Source organism: Coturnix japonica, chromosome 19 (assembly GCF_001577835.2).
Source record: "Coturnix japonica isolate 7356 chromosome 19, Coturnix japonica 2.1, whole genome shotgun sequence".
NCBI lineage: Eukaryota > Metazoa > Chordata > Aves > Galliformes > Phasianidae > Coturnix > Coturnix japonica.
The window spans coordinates 7,352,532-7,373,942 of NC_029534.1; the positions used below are offsets into that span (position 1 = coordinate 7,352,532).

The 21,411-nt window shown below is 41.7% G+C and overlaps 1 protein-coding gene across 7 annotated transcripts in view; it reads right to left on the reverse strand.

Annotated features, from left to right (window-relative positions):
* Positions 1-21,364, reverse strand: part of SYNRG (synergin gamma) — a 35,910-nt gene extending 14,546 nt beyond the window's left edge. For 3 of the 7 annotated variants that reach the window (XM_015881135.2, XM_015881134.2, XM_015881137.2), the window contains exons 1-15: positions 21,258-21,364; positions 17,934-17,974; positions 16,787-16,905; positions 15,334-15,464; positions 14,864-14,969; positions 14,136-14,247; positions 12,638-12,931; positions 11,662-11,886; positions 10,550-10,627; positions 9,655-9,851; positions 8,521-8,775; positions 8,147-8,283; positions 6,015-6,130; positions 5,773-5,835; positions 2,967-3,911 (exon numbers count right to left, since the gene is read on the reverse strand). In XM_015881135.2, coding sequence (XP_015736621.1) covers positions 2,967-3,911; positions 5,773-5,835; positions 6,015-6,130; positions 8,147-8,283; positions 8,521-8,775; positions 9,655-9,851; positions 10,550-10,627; positions 11,662-11,886; positions 12,638-12,931; positions 14,136-14,247; positions 14,864-14,969; positions 15,334-15,464; positions 16,787-16,905; positions 17,934-17,974; positions 21,258-21,349 — 2,911 coding nt within the window. In that variant the 5' untranslated portion in view covers positions 21,350-21,364. The remainder of the gene's footprint in view (positions 1-2,966; positions 3,912-5,772; positions 5,836-6,014; positions 6,131-8,146; positions 8,284-8,520; positions 8,776-9,654; positions 9,852-10,549; positions 10,628-11,661; positions 11,887-12,637; positions 12,932-14,135; positions 14,248-14,863; positions 14,970-15,333; positions 15,465-16,786; positions 16,906-17,933; positions 17,975-21,257) is intronic. The other 4 variants (XM_015881141.2, XM_015881140.2, XM_015881139.2 and 1 more) reach the window with 3 other exon arrangements.
* Positions 21,365-21,411: the final 47 nt, after the last annotated feature.

Sequence of the window (21,411 nt, forward strand, 5' to 3'; positions counted from 1 at the left end):
ACTCCCGATTAGCTAAATAAATATCAGGATACTATTTAGAGGTCTCTCACCAGCAAAGGCCTCCGCAGCAACATGTTTCCAATTGGCCTCATCACAAAGTGGCATTGTGGCCTTGGCTGGCAGTGGGGAAGTGCAGATGAAGAGACAACAGGACAGAGGTACTTCTGCATGGCACAGAAGCAGCCCCGCTATGCACACCGTTCCCAGCTGCTCTTGCTGCCCATCCTGCTGTGCAAGAGCTCTGTGGAGCAGCAGCTCACCCACACACAAGCTGGCTCAAGGGGATACCATAACTTTAAACTTTGTCATACATATATAGATTTTTTTTTTTCCCAAGGATATAGAGGTAATGCTGCTGGATTGCAAACAAATCACACGCCCCCACATTTTCAAAATATGCCAAGATAATATTTATTAACACAGCAGGACTTACAGATCACAAAAGATAGTGATACACAGGAGCTCAGAAGGGTGTTATCAGAATAAAGCATGCAGGTCAATACTTGCAGAAGAGAAATATCAAAGCAGATCTGAGAAGGCACATTCACACAGGAAATGTTTAGTTGAAATTAGACATTAGAAAAGCAGCAAAAAACCTGAAGTTGATTAAAATATACAGAGATCTCCAGTAATGCCAAAGAAAAAGGTACTTTACAGGTTTGTAAGTGCAGCAAAGTGGATAACCCTTTGAGAATACCCCAGGCAGGTATGCTCCGACTGCAGCGTTCGGCAGGATGCAGAACTAATTAGGTTTATAGAAATGACGAGGCGTTAATTAAAAATGCTTGAGTCCAAAAGTGGAACATAAATTTAGTTGAAAAGCAGCAGCCCGGTTCAATTAACAGCATGCAGGCAGTGCTCAAAGGGTTATACGAAGTATATGCAAGAGAAATCAAGCAACATTAGTATAATCTACCTTCCACACAGAGAATTATAACAAAGTTTAAAGAGACAGTATCCCCTTTGGAGAGCGGAACTGAAAGCCTTGCTTCCTGCAGAGCCCCAGAGCAGCCGCCCGGGAGCAGCTGGCCAACATCCTGCAGTTCCCAGCATCAGCAACCCACCTGCCTGGCCCACAGCCACACGACAGCACAGCAGGCAGAAGAGCTCCATACTGGCACATCAGGGACGCCCAGTTGTCCTCCAGCAGCCCCCACCCCTGGCTCTGTGTTGCTCGGGGTGCCGCTTATTGCTTCAAACAGCACGGCTCCCAGTGGGCAGCCTGCTGCTTCTCAGCGGTGAGCACTGCAAAGGGATACTGTCCCTTTTGACATCAGATTTACAGGTCAAAAGTAGTGGAGGAAAAAAAAAATCTGTTTTTTAAATTATGTAAACTGAAAAAAAAAAGAAAAAAGACTCAAACATCAGCAGTTCATAGCTTGAGATGCATCCAACATACACAAAGGAACACGTGAGCACAGGAGTTGGTAACAGCACGGAGCACGCTCTGCTACGAGAGCCAAACAGAATCAAACAATGGAGTAAAACTCTCCTCATGGAAAAAACACCTAGCTTGGCACCATAAGAGAATACAGACTTATTTAATAAAAATAGCTTCTAATTAATACTTCAAAGTCCAAAAGTTTAGCAAGGAGCACATGATCGCCTATAACCCCCTTAAACAAACTGAGAATATCCCTCCTGCCACAAAGAGCAAATTATTCATCACTGATTTCTGAGGCAAAAGCTCACGTACCGTAGAAGAGCTACATAAGTCAAGCTACCACCAAAAGAGGCTAGAAAAATATTACGAAAAAGTGCTTTCAAAACCAAAGTAAACATTCAAGAATACACTGTAGGTGCTACGTTTTTGACAGCTCGCTCAGCTTGGAATTTTACCAAGCTGTAATATGAAAATTAAATGTCTTTGCTAATAAAGTTATTCCTGATATTTTGTACCCTGTTATAGAGTATCTTCCATGTCAAAGTTGCCAACTTAGTTTTCTCTCCCCTACTTAAAAATAGCATATAATGTAAAATTACAGTACTGTATATTTTCTCTACCCACATCTGCAAAAATGGAATAAATATTTCATCTGAGAATTACCAATTCTTGCAGTAACAGCTTTGACATTTGCAGTTTGTATGCTCCCCCCTGTCCAGAAACGTCTCTGACCGTGTAATACTTGTTTCTAGAGCACAGTAATGGTTCCCATATTATTGAAGGCCACAGAACATTCAACTACACCTTATCTTTTTACGTACAAGTGAAAAGAAAAAGCAGGACACTTGGGAAATGTCATGGTATGCAATCAGGTTGGGGATGGTTAATTCATTCTCACAGGAGTACTTTCAGAAAGGGAAATTAAAGAAGGTAAAAGCTTGTTAAGGATAAAATAGAAGTCCTGTGGTTTTAGATCGAGGCCCAGAAGCCATCAATCATGACACCTGCACTATTATTCCAATGAGGGTTTTAATTCTAAGAAGTGTACGCGATACCTGCGGTACTGCAAAATACTGGCTACAGTGATGAAGCCCCATCAGAACAGGGATATATTAGTGTTGGATTACACAGCTTTTCATTAACAGCACATGTGAATGTCTGCTTACCCTTTCAGCAGCACAGAGTGGGTTAAGACCCCAAGCTGAATGCTTTGTTGAAACCAAGAGATTAAAGTGGGACTCTCTGTCATTCGTCTTGCTAATATAAATGGAATGATGTTGTTTGCATTAGAAAATTTTCCACTCAGATTCCTTAAGTGACAGTTGCTAACGGGTACCAGTAATATGATGTTGTCAAATCTTAAAAATAAATGGGAATTGAGTTCAAACTGCTCAATCTACTTATAGTCACCTAACACAAGAAATAAATGCTGCCCATTTAAGGGGCTGTTGGCTAGCAGGTGCACAGATTTAGAAGCCTTTCACTGTTGAAAGACCAGTGCATAATACTGTAACTTAGCACACAGAAGAATACTGGTATCTCCACCATCTATGTTACCAGAGCAATCTAACCAATTCCTCACCTGCTGCTGGCGGATGCTGGCCACTAACTGTTGGCAAATCCAAAGAGCTATCAGACATGACATGCTTAAGATCTCCTTCCACATCAGTCAGTTTCATGTCAAACTGAACAGACAATGCATCTTCAGAATCCTCCTTGCCAACACTGCTGCCACCAATAGAAGGGAGATCCAGAGACTTCACTGAAGCAGAGTCTTCTTTGGCCTGCTTGAAAGCTGCAACTTTGTCTACTAGGGACTTATCCGTGCTGTTGCATGTGGAAGAAAACTTGTTTGAGTGAAAATCAGCAAAATCATCATCATTCTTCACTGAGGAAAGCGTGCTGTCCTTTGTCTCCTCAAAGCCTGCTGCTGAGCCTTCCAGAGAGAGCTGCTTGAAGATGTCATATTTGGTGGGCGTAGTGGTGGTGGCTGAGTTCTGCCCACTCCTCCCTGTGCTGGCAGATGAGCCAGGCTGAGGAACAGGGCTGGTCTCTGCCTTAAGCGCATTGTATTTGTCATCTGGTTTTTGTTCAGAAAACCCACTGCTATTGTTGAAAGCCATGAAATCTGCAAAGTCATCTTGTCCACTGGCTGATGCGCTATTAGAAAATTCCCCAAAAAGGTTGAACTCTCCAAACTCATCAGCTAAGCTTGAGCTTTTGCTAGGTGCTGGCTGGGCAGCGGTGGATGGTGGTGGCGGAAGGGAGGACGGTTTTGAAGCATTAAATGCAGGTGGAAAGGACAGCTGCTTGTTTTCTCCACTAGAAGAAAAAAGGTCCAAGTCTGCTAGATTCAAAGAGGTCTTAGCTTGTGTCTGCTGTTTTGACTGGGCAGGTAAGGAAGGGAAGGAAGTGGGGAAAGTTTTGTCTTTAGTAGGTGGCTCTAATGGCGAGATACTGTCAGCGGTTTTAAAATCTGTGAAGCCATCATCAGTTCCTGCGGCCTTGAATTCTGCAAGGTTATCTCCTGACAGGGAAGCAATGAAAAAGTACTGAGATACAGCAGTGACGTCGAATACATCACACTCACACCATGCAAGCAAACAACTTGTTTCATGCCACGTCAGAAAATTTTAGGCAAACTGTTTAAACTAAGATGTCAGGATGCACACTGAACCACAAACAACTTCTGTGAGCTACATGTGTTTCGAGGTCAGCTATTCTAATAGTCACTCCAGAAAACAAAAACAAACACCTTCATATCTTTCAAACAGTGTCAGTAAATGCAAGAACTTGGGCACCTTCCTGCTTCTGCTGTGCTTGATTACAGTCTTCCAACGAAACCTGGAGATGGACTTCCACGTGAAAGTGATTAACCATAGAATGATTAATCATAAAACATGGAAGCCCTCAGCTAAACTTTTTACTCAATGTGAGGTAGTGCAATAATAATGTAAAACTACTTAAATATTAACTAGCAATGTTTTCACTGAATTGACAGTAAATATTTTGGTGTACTATGCAACTTCCTATTTATACACTTTTTTTTTCTTAAAAAAAGGAACAATTTATTTTAAATGTGAAAAACAAATGCTGTTTAACCCATTCACCAGCACATATTTACATAGATTACCTGTAACTTCACAGTACAAGGAAATTTTATTACAGGTATCCAATAAACAGATTTTGTTCTTTTCGAGAAATACACCATTACCTTTTAATTCTTTAGTCACCACGCAGTGCCATACTTTAAATTAATCAAGATTTGAAAGACTCCTCCCCTCAGAAGGGGAGCAGAGGACCATAACCATACCTGGCCTGACATCCTTCCGTGCTCCCTTCCCTCCAAATCAATTCACTTGGCCCAACAATAGTGCAAGTAGTTGTGAAATTGCTATTTGCTTACTAAAACATGAACAGCACAGCAAATTACACTTACTGATGAACTGCAAACTTTTCCATTAGAAAGGTAAGCTGGTGAAAGGGTTAAGAATGGTCAGACCTGGATAGCAGGCAAATGCAGTCATTTTCTATATTTTAGGACATATGCAGAAAGATATATTTCATTGCATTGCATTGCAAGTATTCGACCCTAAAAGGAAGTACTGAACACAGAAATTTCACAAAAGATGGCAAGAGTTTTTAAAAAAGTGACTGAAAAGGAGAATTCCACCTTTGAAAAGCATGGAGAAGGAATGAAGTATGGAAAGCAGTCTTATCCTACAGTCTAGAATTGTTTACTAACAACAAACCAAAACTCTAGCCAAATTATAACTCTGTGGAAGTCAGATTAAATTTGTAATACATTTATTTTCTGATATGTCTACTGATCCTACGAGAAAGTAAAATTTACCACTAACTGACATTACATAAATGAGTTATATCTGGAGAGAGCTTTAGGGAGGGACTGCTTGTATAATCACACAGATATTACATCTCACATGCCATCTAGGTTTTACTTTTCCCAATCAACAAAAATCAATTAAACATATTTCAAAATGAGTGACTACATTTGTTCTTAGGGCAAAGGCCACAGAAGGTTTAAGTTCTGCCCTAACAATTTTGTGCAGAAGCATCTTATTCCTCTTCCTTCTACAAATCCTGACTTGAAACAGACAATTGTAGCCACTCTTATTGGTTCAGCCTCAAAAGCATCCAGAAGAGATGCTTGTCTCCCAGAAACACAGACTGTGGATTGTTCCAAGAGTCACTGCACTATTCTTTCCAGGATGTTTCCTAATAAATTGCTTGGAGGAGCAGAGGGACTGTTATTCTGCAAATCTAGCAATGGGAACTCTACAGTTCATGGAGAACCACACACACACACAGACACACAAGCCAAAAAAAAAACAACCTCAAAACCACCCCCAGAGCCCCATCCTGCTTACCTCCATACTTGCTCTCTGATGGCTGTTCCAATTCACGGAAAGCACTGTACTTGTCTCCACAATCTTGCAAATGTGAGAAAAAGAAATACATTCACATAAGGCTATTATGAATTCATAATGTAAATTGTACACTGGCATGATGACTCCGATTTTTTTACATCACTTTTAAATCAACGTTGAAACAAGACATATGAAAATACTGTAATAAACTGCCCAGAGTAGTTGCATACTTTCCCTTTTACCTCCAAAAGTAGCTGTACTTTCAGGCTTCTCAGCTGCAATCCCTTTAAACGCAGCATACTTATCAGTGGATGAGAGTGTCTTGTTACCCGGGAGTGGCATTAGTAAAGAAGGAACACTAAAAGCAAGAGAGATAAAAGCAAAGATCCTTAATTTATCCGTAACAAATCTACACTTGGATCACTAAACTTAAGTTTCTTATCTAAAAAATCTGAACTTCTGTCAGTGTAGATCAGTGAGTTTAGACAGCCACCTATTCAATAGTGTCAGGACTATTCCACAGTTACTTTACGTACTTCTTTGCATTTTGCACATAAACACACACCGCTTTGTATAGTAAAACTGCCATCGTGACCTAAAATCACATTAACAATTGCTGAAAGATTCAGCAGATGCTCGCTTGCCCTCCACACAAGCCTCCTTATAATACGCAGCACTACAGAACAACATCCTTTACATATGAATGATGTATTTTACCTCCAGTACATGTCACTCAATACTATGCACATTGAAAACGTGAATGAATTGTTATGGCATTCTTTGGCCTGAAGCAATAATCTTTCTAGAGCCATTTAAATCTCCTTACCAGCAGCCAACAACACCACACAAACCTAGCACTTGCACACACATGCTAACGATAATCAATGATGCTTGCAGATAGACAGCGCAGTGTCAAAAAATATAGATTCTGTTAAAATAATTAAAGTTCATATCACTGCAAAACAGCCTATCAGACATTCAGTCTTGGCAGATGTCATCATTATTCATCTGTACTCCACAGATGGCTTTTTTTTTTTTAATTTTAAATAAAGCTCCATAAGCAATGAGATTATAGCTTATTTAGCTTGTTATAACCTTTTTCTTTTTTCTTTTTTTTCCCCCAAAATTGAATGCTTTTACAACTTTACAACTGAATAAAAAGAATTGCTGCAATGAAGAATAAACACCTTTTATTTTTTTCCCCTTATCATCCCCTACTTCCCACCATGGAGTTTAAAAACAATGTTTCCGTTGAAACTTTCACTAACCAAACAGCTGTTACCATAAAATGTTATCGGCCACACACTTAACTTAGAGCCCCCTCAAACACACGTGGCTCTATTGATTGACATCAGCAAAATTAAATCTCTTCCATGGGATGTCATTAGGCACAGCGTCACTGAGCGATCTGTTTTAGTATCCTCAGCCAACAGCACTGCTGAGGAAGCATCTAGTAATCACTGCTTACCTGCAAGGTTAGATAGTAGTTCTGTCTGCAGCCAAGAATAGATGGTTCAATACACAGAAAACAAGTATATTTACAATTAGGTACCTGGGCGCTATGTAAAATCTTGCCATATGCAGTAGGATTAAATGACACCTTGAAATTTTATTGTCACAAGACTTTGAAAGATTAATTTTAAACTCTCAAAGGCAGTAAGTACACATTTTATTGTGCCCAATTTGCCTGATCCAGAATTACAATTTGGCTGTCTCCCAAACAAAGAGCCAAGATTGTTGAAGGCTGAATGAGATCCAGATTTATAGTCAGCTATCAGAAGTTTATGTCTTGGCCAGAGAACCACAGAAAGAAAAACCCCATCCACTGGAGTTCTCATTCATTTAAAAGTACAATGTCATGTTCTTGACATGAACGCTGGGTTCCTTCTTCAGGGTCTGAAGAAAGGCCTTGATGTCAGCAACTGGTTTTTATCAACTCCACCAAACAGTGGGTCAGACTATTAATGGAAGAATACAACACCAAAGGCAGAACTCCTCTGCCCCCGTGCATTCTTTCTGAACAGCTTTATGTTAAATTTTTGCCTGAATTCACAGTATGAAGTAACTTTTTCAATTGCCTGTGCAATAATATAAACAACTGAATACCTATCCACATGCTCTGTATATGCAATTTACCTCAGCACGGTGGCTGGAATGGTAAAAAATGGGCAACCACCTATGGCACATCAAATGTCATTCTGGATTTAGAAAGCCTAATAGTAGTTGTAACAATCTTGAAAAGAAATAATCAGAGGAGAAATCAGGTGATAGAAGAAAATTACAGGGTAGAAAGCTACCCACAAAAGAAGAAAACATTTAATTTCTTCAAAGAATTCTAAAATACTGAAGAAGTAGAAATCAAAAGATCTGCTACCTGCTCCGGTGCTGTGAGCTGGCTGCTTTGGAGGAGCCAGCTCCATCCCCTTGGAAATCAGCGAAGGAGTCATCTAGGGAGCCAGACTTTGAAGCATCCTGAAACTCTTGGAAGTCATCATCTTCTGGTTTCACTACCTACATTACAAATAATATGAAAATTGATACACCGCTGCCATTCTGAATTGTCATATAGCATAAAAACAGCTCAGAATAACATGATCAAATCCACAACCCACTCAACATTAGTGAGCAACTCAGTACAGTCAGCGTCTACACTTCACCTGCACCATGGGGTTTATGTAAAGCCATCACACAGCTCTGAAACAGGCTGATACTCCCTGCAGGCCCATATCAGCCGTGCAGAGCTCCTACCTGGCTGGGTGGGTAGGAGGGTGCAAAGGTTCCCGCTGGTGGTGCTGCAGCTCCTCCCGCTGGTGCAGCTGCTGTGATGCCCATTCCCAGCACAGGCGGCCCAATGCTCAGGGGCATGGAGACAGGCGGCCCCGTAGGCAGCAGGGGCTGCTGGCTCACTGCAGAAGGCAGCGGCAGAGGAAACCCAGATAAAGTAGGGACGGGGGCAGCTGGAAACTGGTTTAACATATCAGGACTTGCTGCAGGTATTCCTCTCTGCAAAGGCAGAAAAAGAAAAGACAACCATATGGGACACATGAGCAAAAAGGCACACTGGACTCACTGTCGTTTTGAGCTTGTATTACTGAAACTAAGAAAGAGCAAGGTTTCATTCCAGCTTCAATTAAATCTTTTAAAACAAACAAACAAAACGTGACCAAGATCCTATACTAAAAGAGTGAATCCTATCCAGCACCCTGGCTGCTGGGTTTATGCTGAGGGTAATGACAACTTACTGGCTGAGCAGAGGCATTTGACGGCATTCTTGTTCAGCCTTCAGTACATCAACCTAGCGTGCAATGGCGAGAAAAGCCATGCTGAAACAGGTGGGTACCATACACACCAGCCCCATAAGATCAGTTTGGATCTTTATTGCTCAAAATGCTTTTATCTTAAGATTTCATACAAGGCTGGTATTTGGAAATAAACTGATAAGAGATGATGCTATGCTGACAAACAACAGAAGCCTCAAATTTACACTGCCCTGGTTCAGGAGAGCAGTAACAAGTTTACTTTCACACACTTGTTGCTCACAAACTGAAGGGATACAGAATCCGTACAGTTTGAGATCAATTGTGTAACAACAGAAGAAAAACATTCCGTGCTTTCCATCAGAAATACGCACACATACTGCTATGTGGTGGGTACATTTAAGAACCATCTTCAACTGACATTAAAGAAAGGAGAAACTGGGATATAAGTACTGGGATGTAATTACAGTCCTCCCAAAGCCACGAGGGAAGATTCTCCTCTGGATTTCAGCAAAGTAGCAAAGTATTTTTATTACAGGTGTGGTATAAGACCCACCTGCAGTGATACGCAATAATGGTGGATTAGCCAATCTTTGCACACTAATCCCCAAAGCCTTAGTCATACCTGAGTTACCGCTATCATTGCCAGGACAGCATAGAGCTCTTCTTTCGTAAGCTTCCCAGGGGTGGTTCTGTTGGCTAGAGCCCATATTTGTCCAAGAGTCTCCCTGGGCAATCCAGATGACATCAGTATGGGATACAGCTTAGCAGTATCTATCCCAGCAGGAGTCAAAGTTGTCTCTAAAATTTTCTTATACAGTTCTATTACAAAGGAGTCAGTATTAGTCAGGCAAATTGCTTTTCTCAAGTAAATTTAAGATTGCTTTTCAATATCAAATTCCTAAATCAAATTAGTAACATGGAAGAGCTAAGGTAAGGCAACAGCATTCAGATATTGTACACTATCATCCCTTTTCACCCAAACAAGTTAGTGGAAGCTCTTAAGGCACAAGTTTAAACAACCAAGAATAATATTTTATACAAAATACAGTTAGTGCTTTATTTCAAAATACATTTCTGTAATGAAATTGTGGGATAATCTACATTAAAAGATAATCCTAACAGCTTCATGTACTTAAACTTCAGTGTAATCAATACTGATTGCAGCATTTCATTCTGTTTCCAATGCTATTTGCATGAATAAGGTAAATAGCCTTAAGATGTGAACTTGCCTAATTACAAGAGATGCCAAAAGCAGTCTACCTATGAAAGCAATTTTGTCAGAAGCAGCAACCTCTACTAGCATGATATGCTTTCATAACAATTCTGAACATTTAATATGCTTAAAAAAAACCCTTTCTTCAAATGCAGACAAATATTACAAATATGTATCTCAACAAAAATATGGATTCATTTGATGACTGAAGAAAAATGCTTCAATCACCAACAAAGGCAATGCAAGCACACATATTCATACTTTACATTGCCCACTTAGTTAAATGCCTGCTCTCCTTGCTTACCTGGAACCAAGCTATCATTGTAAATCCAGGGAGGCATCATTTGCTGAATTGGATCCTGTGAAGGGAATACTCCAACACCTAAAGGTTTTCCATTTAGTTTGAAAAAGAAAGACACAGTTGTATTAAGACATTCAGATTCAGAGTACAGAGGTCTTTGAGACTAGATCTTAGTTTGTCAGCATCATTTAGCATTTCAAGCACAGTTTTCAGAGGAAAAACAGCTACTGCATAATATATTTCAACATAATGACTAGAATGTTTTGGGGTAGCAGCAAGAGCACTGCTATGTACACAAAGAAACAAGGAGCTCCTGATTTGCCAAATTTCTAGTTGCACAGAACTCAACTCTCATAACCTCTTACAATTGCACAACAGCAGTTCTGTGAGCTGAGCCTTCCCATCACTATGAGGGCTACTGGTGGAAAAACAAATCCATGCTTATCCAAAGGGAAGCTTAAGAACCACTCACAACATTCCACCAGAATATCCTTAGCAGGGAAACACACAAATAGCCCATCAAACTGGATCTTAGCAAGTTCTTTTCCCATGCTCACAGAAAGGTATCCTTTGCCTCACTGTTCCTACACCTCATATTCAAAACAAACCATAGCTGTCTTCACTATTACAGACTTCCACGTGATCTGCAACAACTTTGTCAATTGGTTACTCTCTTCTCCACTACATTATTTCTCACCAACCAAGCAAGCAGTGGTCATCTCTAACAAAATCTGAACTGGAACTAAAGCTGGTGTAGCTTTTGAAATCATCTCTTAAATAGAAATCGTTTTAGACATAATGCTATGAGTGGTAAGTGTATGGGAAATAATTTTAGAGAGCATATCTGTTTCTCCAAGAAAGATGGCAGAACATTACAAAACAGAAAACCTGATTAAACAAACATGTTAAATGTGATTGCAGCAGTAAACTCACGTGGGGAAAGTCCAGAGCAAAATCACAGCTGTTACTTTTAGCAAGGAGCAGGAAGCCCTGGTATATTATTCAAGCAGGCGTTCAGAGCAAAATTACGCAGAATTGGTCTTAGAATTAGTGTACAGAGTGTTAGCATTCAAGCAGCATCTTATTAAATTCTGTCAAATGTTTCATTTGCTCACCACACTCTTCAATTGCTATGTTTTGTTCTGAAGCCTTGTGCACCTCTGCAGCAGTGGTACCACTCTCATGTCCACCTACAAGAGCCCAGTCATTGACGGCTAGACTGGGATGAGCTTGGCCTGCAGCCGAGGCTTTGTGCCCAACTTCGGATGATTTAAGTTTGGTTTGCTCTTGTTCAGATTCATTTGAGCCATTATCTAAGACTTTCTCCTCCAAGGAAGAGCCTGAATGAACAGCAGGAGGAATTATTTGTATTTTGTTATTAACCACCCAGATCACAATTCCACGCCTGAAAAGAAGTATTACTGGCACAACCAACAGATTATCAGACAAGGACCTATCCCATCTCAAAACAGTAGCACCACCCTGCTCAAATGCCTTTATGGCCCAATTCTGCTTTTCACTTGTTATGCATACACAACAACTTCAACTAATAGAAAGAAACACATAAGGAATACATGAAACCATTTCCTGTATTTGGGACACCATTGCATAATCACCTAGATCATGCAAAGAATGATTTAAGGCTCAGGTCAAATACCTGCTTATATATGCTAAGTTCTTCATGTTAATCTTACCTACACCTGCTTAGCCTCCAAGAAAAGAAACACACAAGCATTCCACATCAGCACAATAATTACTTCTTATACCATCATTTCAACTATTCTATCACACAGACTTCATATAATGCTAGCACACACAACTTAATACACTTGAGAGAGCCAGATGCATATTTAGCATCCTTAAATCCACACATCTTGTTTTTACAGTGCAGTTCTAAGGAAAGCAGGAAGGGGACATCTTTCCTCATGGATCAGCAGGCTTCTACTTCACTGCCTGTATCTGTCAGCCAGACTGAAGGGAAAAACAATAAACCAACCAACCAAATAGGTAAAGAGACTCTGTAGCTTTACAACAAAAAGTGATGTTATGAAAAATAAAATAAAATAAAATAAAATAAAACTTCAGAGTTACCTGTTTTATGGATATTGGGTGAAGATGCAGAGGTAGGAAAATAGGGAACGTGACCATGCAGGATGGATAACACTGGAGTCTGGGCTGGAGGGAGAGGTTGGACCACAGCCTTTTCTGAAAGCAGCTGTCCAGCCTCTGTGGCAGAATGGAAAGGCTGAAAAGGCTGAGAGGTGGGCTGAGGCACCGCTCTGGGGCTTTCAGTAGGCCCTTGTATAAAGTCACTGAATTCTTCATCATTGAGAAAAGAAGAGTGGGAAACAGATACAGCAGAATGGGATGATGATGTGGGATGATCTGTAAAATGGAATGAACACAGTGCCAAGTGAGGAGGAAAGTTAAGTGGAAAAGTAGAGAAAATGACAAATATAGCCATAAATAGCAAGTGAGTGAGGAGAAAATGTGGTGGATATATTATTTGACAGAAATGAGAATGGTGACTACTGTCAGCATAGCAAACACATAAGGTAAATCTGAGAAGCCTCTTCCAACCATGCATCTTCTCTCCCAGGTGTAAATACTGTGATTGAATCTTGATTCTTAAAACCAGCTATGGAAGCATTCAATTTGTTTCAAACAGATTGAGTCAAAACAAATCAAAAGGAAATATTTCAAACTAGAAATGTTGGGTAGAGGCCAAGGCGGGGGAGAGGTTCCCCCTTAAAGAAGCGTTTTATCCTCAGACACTCAATAATAAACCATGAGATACAAAAGAAACATGATATTCCTTTAGAAAGCTTTCTGTCTGATCCCTCCCTTAGTCACCCATTTTAACGCAGCAGGATGGGAAATTTAACAAACAATGGGAGAATGTTAGAAAATCACTTGGAACCTAAAAATTATCAAAGAGCAAATCCACAGCAGAGAAAGATTTTACATGTGAAAATTTTTGTCCAGATAAGCTTCATTTAGGCTACACAGAGCAAGCTGTATTTTAACCCAAAAAGAAATTTCTAGCAATAATTGTTATAAACATAGTAATTACTGAGAAGAGAGAATACCAAAGGCTTTGATTTGACCATGCCCAGGCAATGGTAAAAAAAAAGAAAAAGAAAAGCTATTACAGTACTCCAAAGTCTTTACACAAGGTTTTGATCATTCTTAACACTTATATAGCACTTCTCAACTTCAAAAGCACTCTGCAAAACATTAATTAATGCTTTGACTAGAAAAGAACTCAATTATATGAGTTAGAATGGAAGTATAAAGAAAGTTATTAACACTGGACTTAACATCCATTATCAATTCCCACGATGTTTCACAGTAAGCATTTCACATTACATTTTCTTTTAAAGATTATCAAGTCTTCCAATGAAAGCTTAAATCTAATATTTCACCCCAAGTGAGTGAACAGTTGTTACGATGATGCTCGAATTTACAAAACATTGATACATTCATATTCCATATTGTCAAATAAAAACACTTCTTTCATTTGGTTCCTTCTGCCAAGGATTTCAAATACTAGTTTTATTTTCTGTTGGAAGAGAGAAAAATGACAAACCTGGCTTTTTTGGATGTGATGCTGGTGTTGGATGCATTTTAGCATCCCTAGAAAAACCATCCAAATTTCCTTTAATGGCTTCCAGTGCATCATCTCTGCTTTTTTCACCTGTCTGAAACGTTTTGGAAAGTAAATAAATAAATAAATAAATAAATCTCAGCACAATTCAGTTTCCTTCCAATACCCACACTTGTTCAGCACAAGACTTAGCACTGCCTGCTGTTAAAGTAAACCCCTCTTTCTCCAGCAACACCTGAAGCATATTAACAGTAACCCCCATATTTAGAAAGCATGTATTTTGCAGGCTACACAGTAACAGCACCTCTCAGTCTTCTGACAGACACTTTAGGCACAGAAATACTACATAAACCTTAGTCAGTTACTTGTAGTCTTACAGGTATGAGCCTCAGAGCTCACTGGGAGGGCCCAAAACTTTGGATAAAGTTAACAATCAAGCAACCAAACATTCTGTTTTCTAGAAATCTCAGCCTGTTCCCAAATACTACACTCCACGTTTGTTTAAATTTATTTTACAAAAGTTGGTTTTCATTTGCGGACTTTGTTTGCATTGCAACAAGAGAGTGCAAATGACTGAATACTGCAGATGCTTTCCAAGATCTGATGTATCACACAAGTTCCCCACTCACTTCCCAAAATGAAGCACCCCATTAAAAGCCACTGAAACAGCCTCAAGGACACCAACATTGCCTTTACTGTTTAGGACCCACCTTAGGTTTCACACTGCTTAAGAGCCTCAGCTTTTGCTTCTGCTCTTCAAACTGGCGCCGTTTTCTTTCTTCTTCTAAAAACTTCTGCTGGTGCTCAAACCTCTTTCTGAAATTATTTTAAAAAAATAATAATCTAAAACCAGTTTTTGTTACAATTTCCACATCCAACTTCTGCTAGATTCTCTTCCATTTATTCTAACTCAAATTCAGCTGGCTCAGTGCACGTATCTACTTTCCCTCAGAATTGTTTAACAGCTACTGTTAGTTTTATAGATTACCCTCAAGTGCAATAGAACTATCTCAAAACTGTTCCACAATACTAAATGAACTACCTTTCTAGAGAAACTGTGGTTAATATTCTTGCTATGTGGACTACACTTCCAGGCCACATCTCCCCCTTAACATAAATAAACACACAAGCATAAATAAATAAGGAGAACAACCCCAAGAGCAAATGAAGCATCACTTACTGTTGTTCCTCTGCAAACTGCTTCTGCATATCAGGGGTATACTGTGGGGCTGCTGGCCGCATTCCTATGAAAGAAGCCTGTCCCATGTAAGGCATTCCAGTTGCTGGCATTGGCCCTAAGGGCATGCCACCCTACAACAAAATTAATAATACAGCTTTGAGGGGTTTTTTTTCCTCCACAAACAAAGCCCAACAGCTGACAGTTACATCCTGCTAAATGACAGACTAGGTAGATCTCATAAAATTCAGAGCTGTTACAGAACAAGGCAGCAATCATTCAGTAGGTGGCACTCTTCCCTCTCAATGATGAACCACAATTGTTAAGATTTTAGCACGATGGCTTTCTGAGCAAATGCAAAAATCAAGACATAAAATCGACACAATTGAGGTGAAAACATTACAGGTATCCTAACCAGAGCCATGCACTTGGGTTTCCTTGTTTGTTTGGTTTTTTTTAATGTAGTTTCCTACTCCAAGTGATGCAGAATACTTCTAAATTCCATGCTGGGGGTACACGCTTTTAACCAACAGCAGGTGCTGGCAGGACTGGGCCTGGTTACTTCACAGCAAAAGCTCATCTGGGTGTCCAAGGGGGCAGAGAATATACAGCAACAGCACAAAGGAGACTTAGCCAAATGAACTGCAAGCAATGAGAAATATTTGATGATAAATATATTCTGGTGTGGTGGCAGCAGCAAAGCTTGCTTAATATAGAAGGAGCCAGAAATTAAATTACTTTTATTATCATTCATTTTGTTTTTGCTATCGGAACACATAGGAAGAGAACAAATGCTATTATTTTTAGACTAGCTCTCATAAAACCATCTTCCTGCTATAAATTTTAAGAAATTATTTTATTAATGTCCAGGTGGGGGTGGGAAGTGAGAGGAGAGCATAAGGAGATGGCAAGACATCATAAATTCAATCTGAGACGACAATTTGGTTATAAAGCTTTGGCAATACATAAAACTTCAGCAAAATGCAAATGTGTACATCAGCACAGATGGCACTAAACAGAAAACAAATGATTAAGAGCAGAGAAAATATAGTACTGGCTACTCGTACTTTGTTCTTATTCCTCAATTAGCAACAGTACAGATAAAGACAAAGTTGCTCTAAGCAAGGAAAAACCAACAGTGTTACAGAGGAAGTAGGACAAATGGGAAAACTGCTCATGTGAGGCAATGCAGCACATTGCTCTTCAATTGCTTGCTCCCTGCAACAAGGGTTTTTAAAAAGAAAGTCTATGAATTGCCACTTGCACTTACATGCAGTTCTACTAACTTCAGCATCTGAGTTACAAAGGGAGAAAGACCTCAGTGAACTGGTCACCAACACAGCCTGTATCAGCTTACAAGGGGCTCATACAACACAATGTGCCACCTCAGCAGTAAGGACATAGAACCAAAGCAAAAGGAATGTCTCATTTCAAGCCACATCTCATCAGCACACACCTGCATGGCCATGGGTCCAGGAGGCATCTGAGAGCCATAATTCATTCCCATCATGCCTGGCATGTTGGACTGCATGACAGGAACCATTGGAAATCCTTGCTGTTGCATAGGAATCATCCCTGTAATAAAACATTAACACAAAGTGCTCACCTTGTTGAAAGCTTTTCGTTTTAATTAATATTTGAACTAAACCACCACAGTAAAGAACAAAGTAATCAGTCCTGCTGAACTGCTTCAGAAGTGAAAACCAGGCTGCAGGGCAGGCACTGTGGAATATCCTTAAGTTAGTTACTGGTCAGGCTAAGGGAAGAGATGTTACAGGCTTTCCCACAGCCAAGCAGATGAAGCCTCCCACACCTGAAGGACTGGCTGTGGGTTTCTTCCCATATAATCTTCATAGGGTCAGTTCCAGCTAATGAGATTTAATTAACCAGGTTGACAGCTGCTGATAATTAATTGCCCATTACTCTTCAAAGGGAAAACTTTAAAACTGGGAGCGTTTCAAGATCAGCTGCAGGAAATAAACCCATGCACCACTTTCTATTCTCAATTCTAAGCACCCATAGCTGAACATCACATGCAAAGGCACTCCAGGAGGATGCAGCACGCTCAGGAATAAGCCACAAATCAACTCCCAACACATTTTATAAGGAAACTGAACTTGTTCAAGTTCTCTCTGTATTTTCCATTAATTAAACAACAGCACTGCAACAGCAATGAGAACAAAGGTAATTCAAAGCTGGGGCTCTCCTGCTGTCTGAGCACTTTCACATGGGTTGTGAAATATTGACTAGGTACTGCAGCACCCACACAATACTGGTATGCACAGCTGGTAGAAGGAGCACAAAGAGGTTAATTGCCATATTCAAAATAACAAAAATCTTGAAGGCAAATTCAGGGTCAAACACAGCAGAAGTATCATTTTCCTGGGTTTCTAACCTAGCACTTTGCTCTATCAACATTGCACAGAGAGCTTTAGAAACAGCTGCGAGAGTCAGCCGAGCAGCACTGAGCTGAAGGGGATGACCAGCTCAGGAGTTCACTTAATCACACTGTGAGCAGCAGCACTGAGCACAGATCACCTGCAGTTGGTTAATGTCTTCATATGTAATGAACTTAGTGCTCAGAGCATTACATTCATACATACCTTGAGGGGGGCCCAAAGCACCTGCCACAGGAAACATGAAGCTGGAGGAGGAGGGAGAAAGGGGAACATGAATATCAGTGGATGAAAGCAGTATCTGAAGTGCACCAGCCCCACCAGCCACAGTCAGCACCTCCACCTTCTGTTGTGCATTTCGGAGGGGACATCAGCAATATTACACACAGCCCCCTGCCAAACATAGCCCAGAACTTCACAGCTCACACTGCAGAGCTACGAAGGAACAGAACTCAGCCTCCATAACAGAATGAAAATGGCTTTGACTCATCCACAGCACCCACAGGAGAACTTCCAGCACCTGCACAGGTCGGTAACAGGTCAGTCTGTGAGCTTGGGCTGGGCATTCACTGCAGAATGAATAAGCATCTCCTGCCAGAAGCATCTGATTCAGCAAGACCATGAACGCACCAGAAAACAGACCTCAGCTCCTTGGTAACTATTTTCTACAAGGAAAAAACTGCCCATGAGACCCCACTGCCTTCCTCTCTCTCCCCCCAGAATGGCATGCATCACAAAATAATGTTTTCTCCATTATATTTAAGTACAAGAAAAACAGTTGGCTTGCAAAAAAATTATTCATCCAAATAATAATCACCAGGCACACCTGGAGGACGAACTGCTGAAAATTCAGCCAAAATTATAATGGAAAATGTTAGGCCTTGCTTCTAAACTGGAGAGCATGCTGTGCAAAAGGCCCTCAATGGGAAACCCCACTCACTTACATGAGCAGTAAGTCACAAAATCAGAACTGGAATCAGGGTCCCAACCAGACGTTCCCTCAAGATGCCACACAAAGACAAATGCACTCACAAATGTTCAACACAAAGGTGGACTTTTGTCTTCTACGAGTGAAGAAGACACTGCAACTGATTGCAGGCAGTTCTGCATACCCTGCAGGAGATCACAAAGCCAACCTGGTTTATACTTACAGAAGAGCTGAGCAAAATAAATTCTAAGACAAAATAAGGAATCTGGTTTGTGGGTGAATGCCAAACTTAATTGCTGCTGGTTGTTGTGCAGACAGCAGGTGACAGTCACCAGGACAACCCACTTGTCCTGGCCAACTCAGCCACAGATCCTCTGAAGCCAAATGTAATTTCAGCTCCTGCATACAAAGCAGTTCCATGCATCTCAAAAATACACCATTCGGTGTTTCTTTTGAATTATAAAATATTAAAAGTTCAACTTGAAAAGCTCACAAGTATTAAAAAGTGCCCATAGCTTAATGTTACACTTTCTTGTCAGGGAATCTGGTCAAAAAGCATTCTTCCAAATTAGCAAATGCAATGTAACCTGAACAAGCATAGCAAGGTACCTCCTCCTGTTGGAAGCAAATACAGGACAGGCTATAAAATATTTATCCCTTTCCACTGAGCTCCTGGTTTATTTATAGGTCTCAGTGAAAGATAAATAAACAAAGCCTGGAACTAATGAGAGGGCACTGGAAAAGGAAGTTGCAATAGAAAAGGAAGCTACATTGAAGAGGCAAAGTAAGAAGCTCCTAGCACAGCTCTCCCCATGGTTCTGCTGTGCCGCTGCCAGGAGCCACCACCAGCACAGGCTCTCAATCCTTATCACGTTACTAAGTGCAACTACCAGAAGCCTTATTCCACACTGCTTTTCAGGGATGCAGAAGGAGGTACGGCCACATCCAGCTACAGCAGCTGATCCACAGTGCTGAAATTAAGCTCTCAGGGACTGCTGAGATAAAGAGGAGGCAGGACAGGAAACCACAGGACCTGACAAACCACGCTGATAGGAGCAACATCAGGAACAGCTTTATTTGTAAAGAAAGGAAAAAAAAAAAGACATTTTAATTCCAGGTACCTCAAAATAATAGAACTGATGATAAGAACAAGCAGGCAACAATAAGACTGCCTTTAAAAAACAAAATAAAATGGGCACAATGAAGTATATCTATAAGGACCAATACACTTCTTGAAGGCTGTATTTACTACAGCTAATTGGTGGCAAACTCCAAATTTCCCCCAGTGCATTTTCCTGAGATGGAATCCCTCACAATCTCGATTATTCAGAGCATTTGACTACCATCAAGCCATTTCAACGGGCTTTCTTTATTTCTCAATGCTTCCACAAAGGGTTTAAAAGCAGATGCAGAGATTTCTGTCGTTCTCAACATCAGATGCCCCCCCCCCACCAGTGGGGCTGATGCAACTAGATGCAATGCTTGATGTGACACAGTAAGAAAATACCATGTGTGTCATATAGCTTGGACAAGACAGAGTAAATATAGGGAAAGCAAAGCAATGACCCTTCAGCACTGCTCCTGTAAGAGTTCTATTAGTCCGTACGTTCTTATTGGATCATTACTTTAAAATGGGAAGCTTCAAAACCAAAAGTCAGCCTCAATGAGAGCACAGGAGCAGCTCCTTCACTGTATCTGCGTGCCTTCAAAAGCTCCAACCTGCACGTAATGCACTCACAGCCACAAGCAGATTTTTAACCCCCCAATTCCCAGTGTGTAAAGTCTCAGTTCACCAATGTGCTACAAGAAGCACCAGAATGTTTTCCAGTGGCAAATTTCCACACAGAAATCCACAGAAACGAACCCCCCAGCGCAGAACGTGAATCTCTACTTCCACATTCACTCTCAAAGAAACCAAAACACTGCTGGCAAACAAAGGCTCTGCAGTGAGCGCTGTTTCAGCCTGCAGCTCGCTGACAATCGCTCGCTCCTTGCTGGCAGGCAGCGCTGCTCTGAGCCCGCTGTTTCGCAGCCCCTTCACCCGGGGTTACACAGTGACAGACAGCGGCAGAACCAGCCCTCGGACCGCAGCGGCTCAACACACACAAGTTCTCTGTCAAAGAACCTGACAGCAGGGCACCAGGAAACAGCGCTCCAGAGCCCACGTTAAACAAAAACATCACCTGAGCTTCCCCTTGGAACGCATTGACAGGTGAGCGGGCCCTGCCGCCCTTCTTTCACCCGACTCCATTCCTGCCCCTCACTCCGTGCCTGGTGCTGCTGAACCACCACGCCTGTCCCTGCTGGCACCCAGCGGGGCTGCGGGCCCTGCACAAACCCCTCTGCCCGAAGAAAGAGCCGTTCTGAAGGCAGCAGGCAGGTGGGCTCGCATAGAGCTCAGCAGGCGCCGGCGGGCCCAGCCGCAGCACACCGAGCCCAGCAGGGCGGCACAGCGGACCGGCCATCTCCGGGCCCCGACCCCCGCCTCAGCCCCGCGCCCGAGCCCGGCAGCCTCCGCCCCTCGTTCATCGCCCCCGCAGCCCTCCGACCCCGCAGCCCTCCGACCCCGCTCCCCCGTCGCGGCCCGGCCCCGCTGCACAGACCTGGCCGCCCCCGCGCCCCCCGCCGCTCCGGCTCCGCCGCCTCCCGCCGCTCCTCCACCGCCCGCCGCGCCGGGCCCGGCCCGCAGCGCCATCTTCCCGCTCCGGCCCGGCGGTCAGCTGAGACAACGAGCTTCCGGGGCCGAGCCCGAGCCCG